At 45.9% G+C, this 18,907-nt stretch overlaps 1 protein-coding gene across 1 annotated transcript; it reads left to right on the forward strand.

Moving 5' to 3' along the window:
* Positions 1–38: 38 nt before the first annotated feature.
* On the forward strand, positions 39–11,822 carry LOC132389006 (zinc finger protein 229-like). The gene is made up of 2 exons (XM_059961425.1): positions 39–104; positions 5,293–11,822. Exon 2 carries the CDS (start codon positions 5,701–5,703, stop codon positions 6,721–6,723), a length of 1,023 nt encoding a protein of 340 aa, XP_059817408.1. The 5' UTR covers positions 39–104; positions 5,293–5,700; the 3' UTR covers positions 6,724–11,822.
* Positions 11,823–18,907: the final 7,085 nt, after the last annotated feature.

An 18,907-nucleotide genomic window follows, 5' to 3' on the forward strand; every position in this document is an offset into this window, starting at 1 on the left:
CGGCGCTGAAGCGCCGATGAAATGCGCAGGCGTCAGGCTGAGGACGTCCCTGAGTTTCACGCATGCGCGCAGTGCACAGAAGGCTTTGAAAATGTCGGTTGCCGGTAAGAGCGATTAATTGTGTTTTTATCTTAAATACCGACTTCAGGATAATTCCTCTGAATTTCGGACACCGTGGGCAGCAATCCCGGGACAGTCCTGCCCTCTTCCCTCTCTCTCAGCTCCACGATCCGTACACGGGCCCCGGGGAGCTTCCGGCTGATGCGGGAATGGGAACCGATGGATCTCTCAGACAGAGCTGAGCTCCAGCTATCTAAATGCAAGGATTAGGTACTCGGAGAAAGGGAACAAAATCTTTTACATCAGCAGTTGAGAAAATCACCTTTGTTCTACCTCCAACACAAACAAGAGAAAATCTGCAGATGCTGGAATTCCAAGCAACACACACAAAATGTCGGAGGAACTCAGCATTAGTGCTCTTTTCCGTAGATGCTGCCTGGCCTGCTGAGTTCCTCCAGTATTTTGTGTGTGTTGCTTCCTCTACCTCTTCTTGCTCTGGACTTTTCTACCGGTGAGAACATGTTTTGTCCCATTCTCTCTGGCTTCGTAATGATATCAAACACCTTTGCCCTGGGCAACAAGTAGCTTTCGCATCACAAATGTGCCAGACTCCAGTGAGACAGAAAGACTACTGCCCTTCCCTTCGTATTCATTGGGATTTCATTCACTGAGTTCACCACCGTCAGTCATTGGGGACGGGTTCAGGGGGAATATATATGTAGAACACAGAAACTAGTGATGCCTGTTTGCATTTTGGTGATGCAAAAGTTGCTGGAGAATTTGCAAGTGGGAAGAAGTGGAGTGATATTTGGAAATCTGACTTCTTAAAGTGTAATTTAGCAAGCAAACCACATATGGACAATGTGCAAAAGCATTGGTGAGAAACTCCTGCATTTCCTGTTACAGGCCTGCTACACAGGTTGTGTGAGAGTGCAGATGAACTCGATCAAACCCAGAGGAGATCAAAGTTCCTATTGACAGTGCTTTGCTAGCCGTGAAAATGAATACCTCTCTATATAAAATTCTTTGTGCACATCTTGTCACTGGGTAAAAAATACACAGTACAAGATTTATCTGCACACTGGTTATTACAAATTAGAGGGTTAATCGAGGGAAGGAGGGGAGACCTGCAGTGTCCCTGATGCCCTCCCCTACAAGATGTGCATCCAGCTGCAACTTGTAACCCTGCACTTCAATGAGCTGCTTGAAATGGGTGAATTCCATATCATCCAGCAGTTGGAGGGGGTGATAGATATGACATGAAGAGAGGTGAGTTACACCCAAGGTGCAGGACACAGGAAACTGGGTGAGGGTCAGGAAGGGGAATGAGGTTAAATAGGCATCGCAGAGTACTCTTGTGGCCATTTCACACAACAACAAGTGGACCACTTCAGAAGCTGTGGGGGGAATTACCTGGCAGAGGAAAGTCAAAAGACTGATAGGGGATTTGTTAGTTAGAGGAACAGAACAAGAGGGGATGAATATCCTAGTGGTAAGAGTTGCTAGTGGTAGTGAGCAGGGGAGGGGGTGATGTGGTTAAAATAAGTTGTAGGGGGAATGGGAGCCAGAATGACAGAACAGATAGTGGAGAGGGTGAATTGAATTGACTTTATTAGATACATATTTCATAAACATGAGGAGTAGAAATATTTACCTTACATCATCTAAATGTGCAATGTGTAATTTATAGTAATTTATAATAGATAGTTTGTACATAGGACAGTCAATATAACATCGAAATGCAATTGTATCAGCATGAATTAATCAGTCTGATGGCCTGGTAGAAGATGATGTCCCGAAGCCTGTTGGCCCTTTTGCTGTGGTACCGTGTCCTGGATGATAGCAGCAGGAACAGTTTGTGGTTCTGGTGAATTGGGCCTTTTTGTTGCTGATATTCGTTGGGCCCTTTTTACACACCTGTCTGTGTAAATGTACTGAATCGTGGAAAGTAGATTGTGCAATGTATAATTTCCTTGTTTATATTTAGAGACATTTTTTGGTGTATAAAATGATGAGGGGTATTGAGCATGTGAGTGGCCAGAGGAGTGTTTTTTCCCCCAGGGTTGAAATGGTTAATGCCGAGTTTCCACACTCCCAAAGACCCTTTGTCCATCTCCTGAGTTAAGAGAGATGGAAAAATATTTAAGATCTCCCCCATCTGCTTTGGTTCCACACGTGGATTGCCATTCCGGTCTTCCAGAGGACCAACTTTGTGCCTTGCAATCCTTTTGCTCTTAATCTATCACTAGAATCCCTGAGGATTATCCTTCACCTTTTCTGTGTCAGCAACCTCATGCCATCTTTTAGCCATCCTGATTGATTTCTTATGTGTTCTCTTGCATTTCTTATACTCCATAAGAAACTGACTGCCTATCCCTGTTATGCAATTCCATTTTGTGCTTTACCAGGGTCTCAATATCTCGTGCAATCCAAGTTTCCCTACAGTTTCTATCTTTACCTTTTATTCTGACATACCCGCTTACTACTTTCAAAATTTTGCTTTGAAGCCTCCCATTTACCAAGCACACCTTTGCCATAAAGCAGCCTGTCCCAATCCACAGTTGCCAGGTCCTAGTGTTGATTCTAGGTGTTGATCCATGCACTGAACTCATCCACCTTTCCTGCACTGCTCCCTGTATTGAAATATACAGGGCTCAGCATATTCACTGCACCATGCTCAACTTTTTCATTCCTGAAATTTGTCTGAGGCCTGAACAACATCTTTCTCCACAACCCCACCACCATCTGTTCTGTTATTCAGGCTCCCATTCCCCCTGCAACTTTAGTTTAACACTCATTACCCCCACCTCCCTCCATGCAGATCTATCACCTCTTTGGCTTTCCTCTCCCAGATCAATAAAAAGGAGGTGCATACCAGGTACAGGCAGATAGGAGCAAATGGGGTACTTATGAAATACAGGAAATTCAAGTGAACACTTATGAAAGAAATAAAAGAAGGCATGAGGTTGCCCCAGCAGACAAGGTGAAGGAGAATCCTCAGGGATTCTGCAGATATGTTAAGAGCAAAAAAGATTGCAAGGGAAAAAAAATTAATCCTCTGGAAGATCAAAATGGTAATCCACATGAAGGATAGCCTAGACTTGGGGAGATTTTTTTTGCATCCGTATTTACTCAAGAGATGAACACAGAGTCTATAGAAGTGAGGCAAAGCCGCATTAACTTCATGGACCCTGTACAGATTACAGAGGTGGAGGGGTTTGCTGTCTTGAGGCAAATTAGTGTGGATCAATCCCCAGGGCCTGACAAGTTGTTCACTTGGACCCTGCGGAAGACAAGTGCAGAAATTATTGGGGTCCAAGCACAGATATTTAAATCATCCTTAGTGACAGGTGAGGTACTGGAGGATTGGAGGACAGACAATGTTGTTCTGCTGTTCAAGAAAGGCTGTAAAATAAACTAGGAAGTTATCCATTGGTGAGCTTGACATCAGAACTGGGAAAGTTATTGGAATGTGGGTGCAGGAACCAAGTATATACTGTAAGTATTTGGATAGATGTGGACTGATAAAGGATAGACAGTATGGCTCTAGCCAATCTTTCAGAGTCTCTCGAGGAAGTTATCAGGGAAGTGGATGAAGGCAAGGCAGTAGATGTTGTCTACATGGACTTTAGCAAGGCACTTGATAAAGTCTCATATGGGAGGTTGGTCAAGAAGGTTCAGTCACTCAGCATTCTAGATGAGACAGTAGATTGGATGAGACACTGTCTTTGGGAGAAGCCACAGTGTAGTAGCAGATGGTTGCCTCTATAACTGTAATCCTGTGATTAGTTGTGTGCCAAAGGGATCAGTGCTGGATCTGTTGTTGTTTGTCATCTATATCTGTAATCTGGATGATAGTGTGGTTAACTGGATCAGAAAATTTGTGGATGACAACAAGACTGGGGGTTTAGCAGCTGCAAGAAGACTTTCATGGCTTGCAGTGTGATCTGGGCCAGGTGGGAAAATGGTTTGAGAAATGGAAAATGGAATTTAATGCAGACCAGTGTGAGTCGTGGCACTTTGGTCTGACCTACCAAGGGAGGTCTTTCACAGTGACTGATCGGGCACGGAGGAGTGTTGTAGAAGAAAGGGACCTGGGAATACAAGTCCTTAATTCACTGAAAGTGGTATCACAGTTAGATAGGGATGGAAGGAAATATTTTAGCCCATTGCCCTTCATGAACCACAGTAGTGACAACAATAGATGGATGTTATGTTGACTTGTAGAAGACATTGGTGAGGCCTTATTTGGAGTATTATGTGCAGTTTTGGTCACCTACCTACAGGAAAGATGTAAAAGAAGTTCAGAGATTTCAGAGAAAATACACAAGGATGTTGCCATGTCTGGAGGACTTGGATTATAAGGAAAGATTGAACAAATCAGGGCATTATTCTTGGGAATGTAGAAGATTGAGGGGAGATTTGATTGTGATAGAGAGGCACACATAGTGTTAATGCAAGCTGGCTTTCTCCACTGAGATTGGGTGGGACTACAACCAGAGGCCATGGGTTATGGGTGAAAGGTGAAATGTTAAGGGGAGCATGAGAGGAACTTCTTCACATAGAGGGTCATCCGGCTGTGGAATGAGCAGCCAGCACAAGTGGTGCATGCGAGCTCGATTTTAACGTTTAAGAGGTTTGTGTAGATACCTGGATGGTAGGGGTGTGGGAGTGGGCTGTTTAAATAGTTCAGCACAAACTAGATGGCCCAAAGGGCCTGTTTCTGTGTTGAAATTTTCTATGATTGCGACAAGAACCTGAAATAATACAAAAATTCACTCTAAGTCCTTTTAACAGATGTGCGGTCAACCAGTCATTTCAGCAGGAATTTTTTAAATGGCGTTAAAATTGTGGCATTTTGTTAATAATACACAAGAGAAGATCCCAGCTGCATGTCAAGAAAGACAATTTGCATGAGAGTGTTTCAGTCACTGTGGGACAAGGAACACGTGCCGCTTAGCAGGAGCCAGGAATAATACCAATGGAGGGAGTCAAAATGAGCCAGGTCACAGATTGGAGACGACAGAAATGCTCCATTGTTATTGAGACAGGAAGAGTATCAGGGTATTGATGGTCATTCCAGGTTCCAGCACTCTGCCCAGTCAGGAGATGATTTCTCTGGGTGAACCTCACTGTAACCGTGTGATACCAGATCAAACCTTGGCAACTCAAGTAATCTCATCTGAAATGTTGTCCTAAACCCATTGATGGATTTTGTAAATTTTTTTACAGGTTAAAAATGAGAAGGAATTCATCTCCAGGAAGCTCAAACACGACACGCCAGTTTTGTTGTCTCTGCCTAGATACTTAAGAAGTGGAGCAAGGGATCCAATTGTCCACCCTTCCTGCTCAGACTGTCGGGAGGAATTCACTCGGTGATTTTGACCAACTGGCATGCCCATCATTTTACACAGGAAAAAGGACATTCACCTGCCCAGACAGTGGGAATGGATTCACTCGGTCATCTCAACTAAAGGTACATCAGCAAGTTCACACTGGACAAGGCCATTCACCTGTTCTGTGTGTGAGAAGGGGTTCAGTCGGTCATCCCACCTGTGGACACACCAATCAGTTCACACCGGGCAGAGGCTGGTCTTCTGCTGAACTTCTGGGTAAGGATTCACTCTGTCATCTGACCTAATGGCTCACCAGCGAGTTCACACTGGGGAGCGGCCGTTCACCTGCTCAGTCTGTGGGAAAGGATTCACTCTGTCATCTACCCTACTGGTCCATCAGCGAATTCACACTGGGGAGAAGCTGTTCACCTGCTCAGACTGTGGAAAGGGATTCACACTGTCATCCCGCCTACTGGTACATCAGCAAATTCACACTGAGGAGAAGCCGTTCACCTGCTCAGTCTGTGAGAAGAGATTTACTCAGTTATCCAACCTACAGAGTCACCAGCGAGTTCACACTGGGGAGAAGCCATTCACCTGCTCAGTCTGTGGGAAAGGATTCACTCTGTCATCCACCCTACAGAGACACCAGCGAGTTCACACTGAGGTGAAGCCATTCACCTGCTCAGTCTGTGGGAAAGGATTCACTCTGTCATCCACCCTACAGAGTCACCAGCGAGTTCACACTGGGGAGAAGCCTTTCACCTGCTCAGTCTGTGGGAAAGGATTCACTCTGTCATCCAACCTACAGAGACACCAGCGAGTTCACACTGAGGTGAAGCCATTCACCTGCTCAGTCTGTGGGAAAGGATTCACTGTGTCATCCATCCTACTGGTACATCAGCGAATTCACACTGGGGAGAAGCTGTTCACCTGCTCAGACTGTGGGAAGAGATTCACTGACTCTTCCACCCTACGGAGACACCAGCGAGTTCACACTGGGGAGAAGCCGTTCACCTGCTCAGAATGTGGGAAGCGATTCACTCGGTCATCCAACCTACGGAGACACCAGCGAGTTCACACTGGGGAGATGCCGTTCACCTGCTCAGTGTGTGGGAAAGGATTCACTGACTCTTCCACCCTGCAGAGACACCAGCGACTTCACACTGGGGAGAAGCCGTTCACCTGCTTATTCTGTCGGAAGAGATTCACTCAGTCATCCACCCTACAGAGTCATCAGCGAGTTCACACTAGAGAGAGGCTCAGAATATGGGAAAGGATTCACTCAGTCATCCCACCTCTTGGCACACCAGTCAGTTCACAGTAAGGAGAGGCCATTGTTATGAATCCTTTGGTTTTGTTTGCTGTAGACTGTCATTTTAAGAGAGAGAGAGAGAGAAATTAAGAAAGTGAATCAGTCTGACTTGCAGCTTGTTTACATCGCTCGCAGCTTGTTTAGTTTTAACTGAGGACACAGACACTCAGAGTCAGACGGAGACGAAGGAGGAAAAATGGAAGGATCAAAACCAGGGAACTAGTAGCCAAGGATCACTGTTTGGAACTTTCCTTCGCTCACAAGGGTGGGCTAATTATCGATTCACCGTACATCGAATGTGTGGTTGTCACCTCATTTGATCCACAGGAGTGGATCTGATTTGGGATATCCTGTGGAGACGACTTATGTGTTAAGCCTTGCCTGGCTGTGGCGTGGTCATTCATTTGATGATACCACTTATGACAATTCACTTTAGGTGATAATTCGTATGTACATTTGTAAAGATGATGGATAAAATCTAGAGCGACTGTTCTCTCTTTTTACCACCATGGAACCTGTGGAATACAACATAATTGCCTTCTCTCAACATTTACCCTGGATTACAAAAATATCTCTCTCACATCACCTATTCTGTGAATTAATTGAACTTTAATACTTTAACATCTCCAGACTCCAAGCCTTGTTTCCCCTGAGCTCAGAAGTTTGGGAGTTATATTTACACACATACATACACATAACACTCATGAGGAAATCTGCAGATGCTGGAAATACAAACACAAAAAAAATGCTGATAGAACACAGCAGGCCAGGCAGGGAGAAGGGAGAAGCACTGTCGACGTTGTGGGCCGAGACCCTTCGACAGTACTAACTGAAATATAGTAAGAGATTTGAAAGTAATGAGGGGAGGGTGAAATGCAAATGATAGGAGAAGACCTGAGGGGGTGGGGGTGAAGCTGAGAGCTGGAAAGGTGATTGGCGAAAGTGATACAGAGCTGGTGAAGGGAAAGGATCATGGGAAGGGAGGCCTTGGGAGAAAGAAAAGGGTGGGGGTGTAAGTACCAGAGTGAGGGGGAGAACAGGTAAACAACTAAATATGTCAGGGATGGGGTAAGAAGGGGAGGACGGGCATTAACAGAAGTTAGAGAAGTCAGTGTTCATGCCATCATGTTGGAGGCTACTCGGCCGTTATATAAGGTGTTGTTCCTCCAACCTGAGTTTGGATTCATTTTGACAATAGAGGAGGCCATGGATAGACATATCAGCATGGGAATGGGATGTGGAATTAAAATGTGTGGCCACTGGGAGTAGTCTTTTGCTGTTGGTTCATTTCTAAAGCATTATGGTTTGTAACAAAATGGGGCTGTGTCTGGGATATGACAAATTTAAGGATTGATTAATTATCAATTTCATTGGGGAAATCCCTTTTGATTTACTTGTGTGTGGAAAACCAGCAGCAATGGATGTTGATAGATATCTGGAAGTGTGAACCTCTCAGGCATTAGAGGACACCAGAAAGATTGAGTTGTTGAGTATTGCTAGAACGTTAATACTTGCTAAGGTGAAATTGACAATGAGGAGGGCACAGATGCAGAAGATAATAGCTGAGCATTATGTATCTGAGGATGTGTTTAAAGTGAAGGAGTTGGAGGTGTTTCCTGAATGTAAACCTCGTGAGCTTGAGCTCCAATAGAAGTTAGAAATATTAAAGATGGAGGCTCCGGAAAGGCAGATGCAGTTTCAGGCTAAAGAGGCAGAAAAGCAGACAGAAAATTCTCTTACAAAGTGTACTTAAGGGGAAGGCTTAGCAACCCTATTCTGCTTTGACAGTTGCTGAAGCAGCTTATTATTTACTTATTTATGCTGCCCCAATCATCGCCACTGGGCTTTAAATGTGCAGGAGCTGTGTGTGGTTCAGTGTTTTGCTCAAGGACACACAAGCTGCCTCGGCTGAGGCTCGAACTCATGACCTTCAGATCGCTAGTTCAACACCTTAACCACATGGCCACGCATTATGACCACATATTATGACGTAGTGAAACAGGCTGTGCTCAAAGCTTACGAGTTGGTCCCAGAAGCAGACAGGCAAAAGTTTAGAAATTTGAAGAAATCTGTGAACCAGATATACGGAATTTGCTTATGAGAAATTTGTGTCTATTGACCACTGGTGCACATCTGAACATGTAAATGATGATTTTAGCTTGAGAGATTTGGTTTTAATTGAAGAATTCCAAAGGTGCGTCCCTGATGACATAAAGACGTATTTAGATGGAAATGATGCTGCCACTCCGCAGGAATCTGCTGGATTAGCAGATCAGTTTGCTTTAATTCATGAAGTTATGTTTACCCTGAATAAGAGTTTCCAAAAGGCACTTGTCAAGTTGTGGGTAAACCTAATGAGCTCACCCCAGTGGCCTGTACCTGCATTCGGTGAACCCTTTTCCAAAGTTATAGTGGATTGTGTTGGCCCATTGCCAAAGTCTAAAGCTGGCCATCAGTATCTGCTAACTATTATGTGTACTACATCCAGATTCCCAGAGGCAATGCCTCTCAGAAATATTAAAGCTAAAACTGTGGTGAAGGCTCTTACCAAGATTTTCACTTTATTCGATTTGTCTAAAGAAATACAGTCTGATCAAGGATGTATTTGTATATCTGCATTATTCAAGCAGGTAGTTTATGAATTGGGAGCAAAACAGATTGCATCATTTGCATACCATCCGGAACCAGAAGGGGCTTTAGAAAGATTTCATTCTACCCTCAAAACAATGATTAAGACATATTGTGTTGAAAATGGAAAAGACTGGGATGAAGGGATACTTTTGCTTTTGTCCAGATGAAGGAATACATTTGATTTTGTCCACAGAAAGAGAGTCAGTACAGGAATCACTGGGCTTTACTCCATTTGAACTTGTATTTGGTCGCAGAGTGACCTTTGACCTTGTTAAAAGGAACCGTGGATTGATGGGGATGTACATGTTAACTCGTTAGACTATGTTTTGAAGTTCAAAAATAAACTACACCAAGCCTGTAGTCTAGCGAGACAAAACTTAAAGATTTCTCAAAACAAAATGAAGTGTTGGTTTGATAACAGGGCTCGCGAAAGAAAATACCAGGTGGGAGATAAGGTGCTTGCCTTATGTTGACGAATCCACTTCAGGCGAAATTCAATAGACCGTATGAGATAGTCTCTCAAATTAATAATGTGAATTCTGTTATTAAAACACCCGACTGACGTAAACTAACACAGGTGGTGCACAAAAATATGATAAAGCCTTTTTTGACAAGCAGGCACCATCTGTGAGTATTGTTGTCAAAACAAATGAATCTGGTAACCCTGAGAATGAAACAATTGACTCGTCTGAGACTTTTCACAAGCCAAACATGGTACCAGTTAGGCTAATGAACTCGGTTGTTCTAGAAAACATTGATAACGAGTTGGCTCATCTGCAGCCAAAGCAACAACAACAGCTGAAGGAATTAATTCTGAAGTACAAAGATTTATTTCCCGATGTTCCCAAGCAAACCACGGTCGCAGTACATGATGTAGATGTTGGTCAAGCCAAACCGATTAAACAACACCCACTTCGCATGAACGTCGAAAAGTGTAAATTGGCTGACCAGGGAATTGAGTATATGCTGGAGAATGGTATTATTAGGCCTTCAAAATGAGATTGGAGTCACTCTGCATTATTGTGCCCAAACATGATGGTAGTGTTAGATTTTGCACTGATTGTAGAAAGGTAAATGCAGTAACAAAAACTGATGCCTATCCTATCCCTAGGGTGGATGATTGCATCGATAAGGTTGGAATGGCTAATATCTTACAACGATTGATCTGTTGAAAGGGTATTGGCGTGTTCCATTGACGGACAGAGGTAGAGACATTTCTGTGTTTGTGACACCATCTGGGTTGTATGAATACAATGTTTTGCCTTTTGGAAGGAAAAAATGCTCCAGGAACATCCCAGAGAATGATTGATTTTATAATTCGAGGGTGAGAACACACAGATACCTATATTGATGACTTAGTTACAGGGAGTGGCACTTGGGAAGAGCATATCTCTGCAGTAGAAAAGCTATTTGACAGGCTTTCCCAGGACAACCTTACAGTTAACTTGGCTAAGAGTGAATTTGGCCATGACACTGTGACCTGTCTTGGCTATGTTGTAGGTCAAAGCAAGTTGGCTCCTGTTCGGGCAAAAGTCCAGGCAATTTCTCAAGTTCCTATTCTGACTGCTGAGAAGGCAGAAGGTTTCTGGGAATGGATGGATATTATCGTAAGAACTCTGCTGCTATTGCTCTTTCTCTGACCAATCTCCTGAAGAAGGGTGAAAAGTTTGTTTGGACCGAGCCTTGTCAGAAGGCATTTGATTGATTGTTATCGGTATTTCAGATTAGGACAATCAATGTAGTGTTGTCAGCAAATTTAAATAGCAGATTGGAGCTGTGGGTGGCAACACAAGTCATGGGTGCACAGAGAGTAAAGGAGGGCGCCAAAGAGACAACTCTGTGGGGTATGTGTGCTGATGGTCAGAGAGACAGAGGAGATGGAGCCCACTCTTACCAGCTGCCGGCGATCTGACAGGAAGTCCAGGATCCAGCTACACAAGGCCGGGTGAAGGCCGAGGTCTCTGAGCTCCTTGTCGATACTTCACGCCTTTGTATGGCTACTGCTCTGCCCATGACCGCAAGGAACTGCAGAGAACTTTGGAGAGCAGAGAGCATCAGAGAAACAAGCCTCCCCTCCATGGACTCCTACACTTCCCCTCCCTCGGAAAAGCAGGTCATGTACTCAAGTAACCTCATTACCTGGACATTCTTGCTGCAAATTTGCTCCCACATTGGCGGAGAGATACAAAAGCCTTAAAGTGCGTAACAGCACGCTGAAGGACGGCTTCCTGTCTGTGGTTATAAGCCAAATGAATGATAAAATGGACTCAACCTCACAATGTAACTGGACGTGACCCTGCACCATATGTCTATCTGCACCGCACTTTCTCTGCAGCCACAATGCTTTGTTACAGTGATTATTTTGTTGTATATCAGCTCAATGTACTTTTGGAATGTATCGATCTGTGTGGATGGTACGTCAGGCAAGATTTTCACTGTAGCTCAGTACATGATGATAATAAACAAATTTCCCATTTTAATTGTGTGGAAATATTAGACAGACTGAGCCTCTGCTCTGGAACCACAGAAGGAAACTGAACTGTTGTCATTTCTGAGGAATGCAAATATATGGAAAAGGCTTCAATCTCACATTACGATCTGCGGTAACTGGGATCAGTGACCGGTGGTGGGTCTCCCATATCAATATCAGAATCAGGTTTAATAGCACCGGCATGTGTCATGAAATTTGTTGTCCCTGCGGTAGCAGCAGAACCTAATTCATAACAATAGTTTTGAAAAATTGTGATTTAAAATAAGAATATACATTTATATAGTACAACAATAGAGAAAAAATGCAATAAGCTATTTTAATTGTGTGGAGCAGTTTGACTGACTGGGTGTTGCTTTAGAAATTCTGAAGTGAAGCTGAACTAAACTTTACACATTTATGAGAAGCTCAGATAAATACAAATGGCTAAATTCTCACATAAACGGGTCAGACACCCAGAAACATCGGCAGCACTTCAGCACCTCAAAACAGTGGAATGAAACAACAGAAAATATTGCAGACAAAAAAAACATTGTCCACCCTCAATGAGAGGACGTGACAGATCCGGATCTCACTGCCTTGTCTGAACGGGGAAAGATGAAGCTACACGTACACATAGAGCAGTAACCCGCAGATGCTGCAGATCTGCAGAAAAACGTGAACAGGAACCGGGATCACGTGACGGGTGGAGGGTCTCCCTCCTGAACTGGTGACTCTGCTCCTCACCCCTCACATGCTGCCCGACCCATCCACCGCATTCCCCACATTATTCCATATTTACCCCAGATACATGATTATTTTTCCACACCTTATCTTCCCCGATCCTTTTCCCTCCACGTCCAGGTCATAGAGTCACCGGCCCAATTCCCATCCAGGTCCAAAACGTAATTCAGACCCAAACAGGAAATGTTCACGTTTCATTTAAATCAGTTTTGTGTTTCTAAACACTAATTTCTATTCACATTCCTCCAGAGCCTTGCTGGACAGGAACACTGAAACATCAAGTGAGAAACAGCAGGAGGCAATTCAGCCCCTCTAACCATCAGCTGCTCACCCATCTCAGCCACGTGTTTCTGCCCGATCCTCATTTCCTCGATCCCTTCGGTCTCCACACATCTGCCGTTCTCTGTTTTACGTGCGGACGATCACTGAGTCTTCACCGCCCTCTGTGGTGGGGATTTATAAACATTCACCACCCTCGGAATGGAGACATTTCCCCTCATTTCAGTCCCGCACAGTCCATCCCTGTTTCAGAGACTGAGATCCCTGGTTCAACCGGTAATGATGTTGTGCATTTCAGTGTGCTCACCTCTCAGTCCTCGATTCTCTAAATGAAAGGGTTATCATATTTGATCTTTCTTCATATGATGACCCCACCACCCCAGGGATCAGTCTGGTGAATCTTCATTGCACTCTCTATTACAAATACTCTCTTACCTCTTTGTTAATCCTCTATGGAATTAATTACCATCTTCTGCAGCCCTGTGTTGCCCCAACCACTCACCTCCCACCCCTGTCACTATTTCCACCTTCCCACCTCCCCCCTCACCTGGATCTACCTCTCACTCCCCAGCTCTTGCCCCATCCCCACCCCTCACCTCTTTTCTCTGACTATTTCCCGACCACTCTTAGTCCAGAAGGAGGGTCTCGGCCCGAAATGTTGACGGTCCATTTCACTCCACAGATGCTGCCCGACCCACTGAGTTCCTCCGGCAGTTTGTTCTTTGGTCTGTATAACCCGTGTCAGTATGGGGAGCGGGATTTTACACCATATTCCAGGTACAAACTCAACAAAGCACAAATAATTGTCACTTTGCCCGGACTATTGGCCCCGCTTGCAGGGCAACACTGCCAGTGTTTGCCCCCAATGTGGTGAATCTCTCTGCTCGACACCACCGTGGGTTCAGACATTTCCACAGATGAGCCCCTCCTGTCCCCACCGGGACAAACATCCAGTCCGCCTCCTCTCTCACCATCTTCATCCTTTCAATAAAATCCCCCCCTCCCTCCCAGGGGAACCGGCATCAAACCAACGGGCCGAGTGTCCTCCTCGTACCTCTCAGCGATACATCAGACTCCGGCCGCGGGAGTCGCTTTACAAACGCCCCGACTTCCCTCGGAGGGAAATGGAAATAAATCAGAAAGCGGACATTTACTTTGGGGTTTTCTCCGCTTTGAGCTGGTCGGCGCTTGAGCGGGAGACGGACTCAGCGGGGTAACGCCCACTCGGCTTGTCCGCCTCCGCGACTGGTTGTAACCTGTGATTGACATCGCTTCGCACCATAACAGCGGTGGGGAAGGGGTGGTCACGTGATTATTAGCCCAGCCGTTCAACCTATAAAGCTCGAGCACAGCAGCGCGTGGGTGACGTAAGACACCGCGCACGTGAGGGCAGATCCCGGTGTGGGGAGCCCATGTCTGACGTCAGGCGCGTGGGGGAGGAGCTGTGTGACGTCACCTGAGGGAGACCGCTCGCATTTAAAAGCACCTCAATGGACTTCTCAGTGGGACAACAACATTAATCCCGGGTTTCATCACTGAATTCAGTGTTGTGGGATGTAATGTCCCCTGTTATGTGTCCGGCTGTGCCGTGTTGTTGGTTGAGAGGGCAGCGTGGTGTTTGTCTCGATTCGGGTCACAACACCAGAATTGCCAGCGGGGTCCACACACAGTGTATTAGTCAACAGAAAACCTCTCGTCCCTGTAGTCTTTGTCTCCTGGTAAACTCAACACCCTGACAGTGTGGACCATAGATACCCCTTCCTCTCAGAGTCAGGGGATCATTCAGACAGCTGATCGCTGAGAGGAATTATATTTATTGGTCATTAAAGTTCACCCAGATTCGTGTGGACGGATTTGATGTGGAGTTCGGGGTGTCACAGTGAAAGGGCCGGACGGCCGAACTCTCTCCGTTGACCAATCATCCTTCCAGATGAGGCGACACTTCACCTGTGAATCTTCCGGGGTCGCCCGTTGTGTCCGCTGCTCCCGATGCGGCCGCCTCCACAGTGGTGACACCGGCTCCTCCGCAGTTGTGCGGGGTAGGAGTGTTTTTTTTTTACCGGGGGTCGATATTATTGTTCCCTTTTGTGCCGGAGGGGTGGATTTGGGGGTTGATGATCGGGAAGTCGTTCTTTTTTATGCGTGGGGTGGGGTGGGATTTGATTTTTTTTCTCTCTGAACGACTTTCATGCTTTTTCTTCGTTTCGTGCTTCTCTGGAGAAAAAAACTCAGTTATTTATGGAGACCTACTTTGATAATAAATTAACCTTTGAACTATCCGAGCGGGACTTCCGGTGTCCAAAGATTTCAATTCCGATTCCCATTCTCGTTCCGACGTGCCAAGACGAGTCCACCCTGAGTGTCCAGGATCAGCAACTTATATTCCGTCTGGGCACCGCCCCCCCCCACACACACACACACACACACAAACTGATAGCATAAATATCGATTTCTCCTTCCGGTGAACAAATTTCCCTCACACCCCTCCCTCCCTCTCTGACTTTTCACGTCCTCTCACCTGCTTATCACTTCTCTCTGGATCCACTGCTCCATCCCTTTCTCCTATTCTCCACTCTCCTCTCCTATTAGACTCTATTTTCTTCCGCTCTTGAGCTTTCCCACCTACCTGGTTTCACCTATCACCTTCCAGCGGGACATTTCCTCGCCCGCCCCGATTTTATTCAGATATTTCTCCCATCCCATCTCAGTGCTGAAGGAGGGTTCAACTGGAAACGTCGACTGTTGACTCTTTTCGATAGATGCTGCCAGCCCTGCTGAGTTCCGCCAGTATTTTGTTCGTGTTGCTCTGAATTTCCAGCATCTGTAGACTTTGTCTTGTTTGTGATTTACCTCTCCGTTGTCCCTCCCGCCTCCGGCTACTGGTCCCCCGATAGGGACATCTGGCCACGGCTGGTGCAGCCCAGAACCTCCTGCTAAACGCAGGCGCAGTGCCGACCGTAGCTGTCGCCGGCGGTTCTTCTGTTCAGGATTCCGTGAAGATGGTACTGATCTCGGGTTTGTGGAAATCGGGGGCTGCCGTGGAAGAACAAATTTGTGGGCCGAAGGGCCTGTATCGTGCTGCAGGTTTTCTATGTTTCTATGAAAAGTGTCGGGAACGAGCTCTGCCGGACGGCTGGAGGCTCCGGGCTCTCCGGTCCCGCAGCCCCGGTTTTAGCTTTGCGTCCGAGGCCAGGCTGTGGGATCAGTTAGTTGTGGTTCCCAGGCAAGGAGGGATATGGGGTGAAAGGTATCTGTCTGTGTGTGTGTGGGTAGAGGTTATGGGTGGACTGTGGGTGTGGGGTGAGAGGAGTGACTTTCTGGGGGACCGTATTCGGAGGAGGAGTTGTTGTGAGAAAGTGGGATGATCGGAATTTCCGTGACCGGGTCAAATAAAGTTGTAAACAGGGGAGGATCTGCTCCGTTGTGTCGGACGCTCGCGTGTCCTTTTAGGAAGCAGCAATTCTCTCTGCAATGAATTACTGTCTAATTTTGCTGCCAACATTGTGTTTGTTACAAAGCCCCAGTGTCTGGCAGAGCTGTCACTGTAATGGGCTGTTGGTGCAGATTGGGATGGCGGTGGGGTGTCACTGACCTCTGTATCAGAGAACGACACGGGTTTCTACATCCTCCTGTGAGATATAAATGTCCTCACAGTGGATTCGGATCAGCTGGCATATCTGGAGTTTGCAGAGGGAATAGGGAAGGGTCTGAGGAGAGAGAGTTTTAATCAGCAAACCATCGTCCGGGGTGGAGGGGTACAGGAGCTGTCTGATAGATCGTTTTACAGAAATTGTGTTTTTATATAATCTCACAGATAGTGACTGAGGAAGGAGCTTGTTGAGGGAGGATACCCGGAGGTGAGCAGGTCAGATACCGTATCAGGAGAGTGACGGAGATGTGATTTCCTGTGTCACGGGTATAGACAGTCGTCTCAAGTGAGGAGTTTGTGTGGAGATGCAGCTTCCCTGGAGATGGAGGAAAGAGGACACACAAACAGGTGGAACCAGCTGTGGGAAGACATGGTTTGTCAGGTCTGACGACGAGCTGAATGTACCATAACCTTCAGACTGAATCAGAAAACCATTCTGAGGGTATTTGAAATGTCAGAGGCAGGGGAAATGTGATCACATGTCTCCATCAGACCCTCAGTGAGATGGTCCCAGTTTATAACATGCAGGGATGAAAGCACAGTGTTTGGGGTCTGATTTAATCACTGATTCTGACACAGTGAGAGGGTTAGTTTTGCTGTAAGGCAGCAACATTAACGGAAGAAGACACAGGAACTTCACCAATTGCCAGTTGTTCAGCAAAAGTGATCAATTGGTATATTACCTTGACAGAAACAGATATTCACAGTGGGGAGAAAGGGGTTCAGTCTGGTTCAATTCAGGTTGGAGAGGGGTGTGGAGTTTTGAAATCAATGCCTCGTGGTGCCACCATCGTTAATTTAGCATGTCCGGAGCAGTGGATCACACAGCACGGAAACAGGCCTTTGGTCGGCCATACCTGTTCTGACCATCCACTCACTGTCTACATTGGTCCCATTTATCAGCACTTGGTTCACAGCCGACTGTATCTCGGTAGTTTCAATGCTCATCCTCTTCGTAAATTTTTTAAGGGACCTGCCTCCACCACCACCTCGGGCAGTGTGTTCCAGATTTCAGCTACCCTCTGAGTGACAAATCTCCTCCTCAGATCCCTCTAAACCTCTTCCTCCTATGCTTAAATCTGTGACACCTCTGCCCCAGGATCGGGGCTGATATTGGCATCAGTGAGGCCTTTGATAACGTTCACATGGTAAGTTGCTGTGGAAAGTCAGATCACACGGGATCCAGGTAGAGCTGGCTCACTGGATGCACAGTTGTCTTGATGGTAGGAAGCAGAGAGTGATGGTGGGAGGCTGTTTATTGGACTTGAGGCCCGGGCCCAGTAAGGTTCCCCAGGGTTATAACCCATTGCTCTCATTATTCATTGATATTTAATGATATTTGCATTTGCACAGTTGAATTCGATGCTTCACTTGAACTTTCATTGATCCTTTTGACTATTCTATAAATTTGCTAAGTGTTCCTGTAGGAAAAACAATCTCAGGGTTGCATGTGGTGACATATATGTACTCTGATAATAACATTTACTTTGAACATCAACCATTGCTACTTGCCACCTGGATCAATAATCTGGTTAAGAATGTACAAGGTACGGATAGCAGGTTTGCAACAAGTTCAAACAATTACTTTTTCTGGAAGATATTAAGTATAAATTCTCTGCTCTGTTTCCTTCTCCGCACTCGACCACCCACTTACCTGTCTTCCCTCTCTGCCCCATCCTCCCGCTCACCCTGACATTGGACATACAGTCAGGGTGAAAGTGAATTATTTTGGGGAACCTGAAGGGGAATTCTTCACTCAGAGGTTGGTGAGAGTGTGGACTGAGCTGCCAGTGGAAGTGGAGGGTGTGGGTTTGATTTAGACACTAAAGAGGAATTTGGGTGAGGACGTGGATGGGAGGTGTATGGAGGCTCTGGAGCAGGTAGTTGGAAATGGGCAGTAACAACAAAAATCAGGTCAGCATTGACTGGAAGGGCTGGAAGTTTCAGTGCCGCTTGGCTCTGTGATTCTAATAATATTGTGATTTGTAATTTCCACATTTAGTACATTGCTACTAATGTCTGAACCCAGAAATTTACTCAAATAAGAACTGAAAGACCCTTGACTGGCTACAGAAAGCGTTTACAAGCTGTGATACTTGCCAAAGGGGGTGTTACTAAACACTGACCATGCAGGGTGCCCAAACTTCTGCTTCTGGCCCTTATCTTTTTTTGCTATTTTGAAACTGTAAAAGATGTGATGCACCATCAATAACTCTCTGAGCCGTGAGTCGAGATATCGGCGTTTATTGACTGGAAGAAAGAACAAGCAGCAATTGGCCACCATGTTACATCCTGGAGACTGAGGCCAGGGCTCAGGCCTCAATCACCTTTATACCGGGGTCTGTGGGAGTAGCCACAGGAACAGTCAGCGGGGGGGGGGGGGGGGGGGGGCGGGGGTGGGGGGGTGGTGTCCAGACAGGTATATG

Source organism: Hypanus sabinus, unplaced genomic scaffold (assembly GCF_030144855.1).
Source record: "Hypanus sabinus isolate sHypSab1 unplaced genomic scaffold, sHypSab1.hap1 scaffold_458, whole genome shotgun sequence".
Classification (NCBI taxonomy): Eukaryota; Metazoa; Chordata; class Chondrichthyes; order Myliobatiformes; family Dasyatidae; genus Hypanus; species Hypanus sabinus.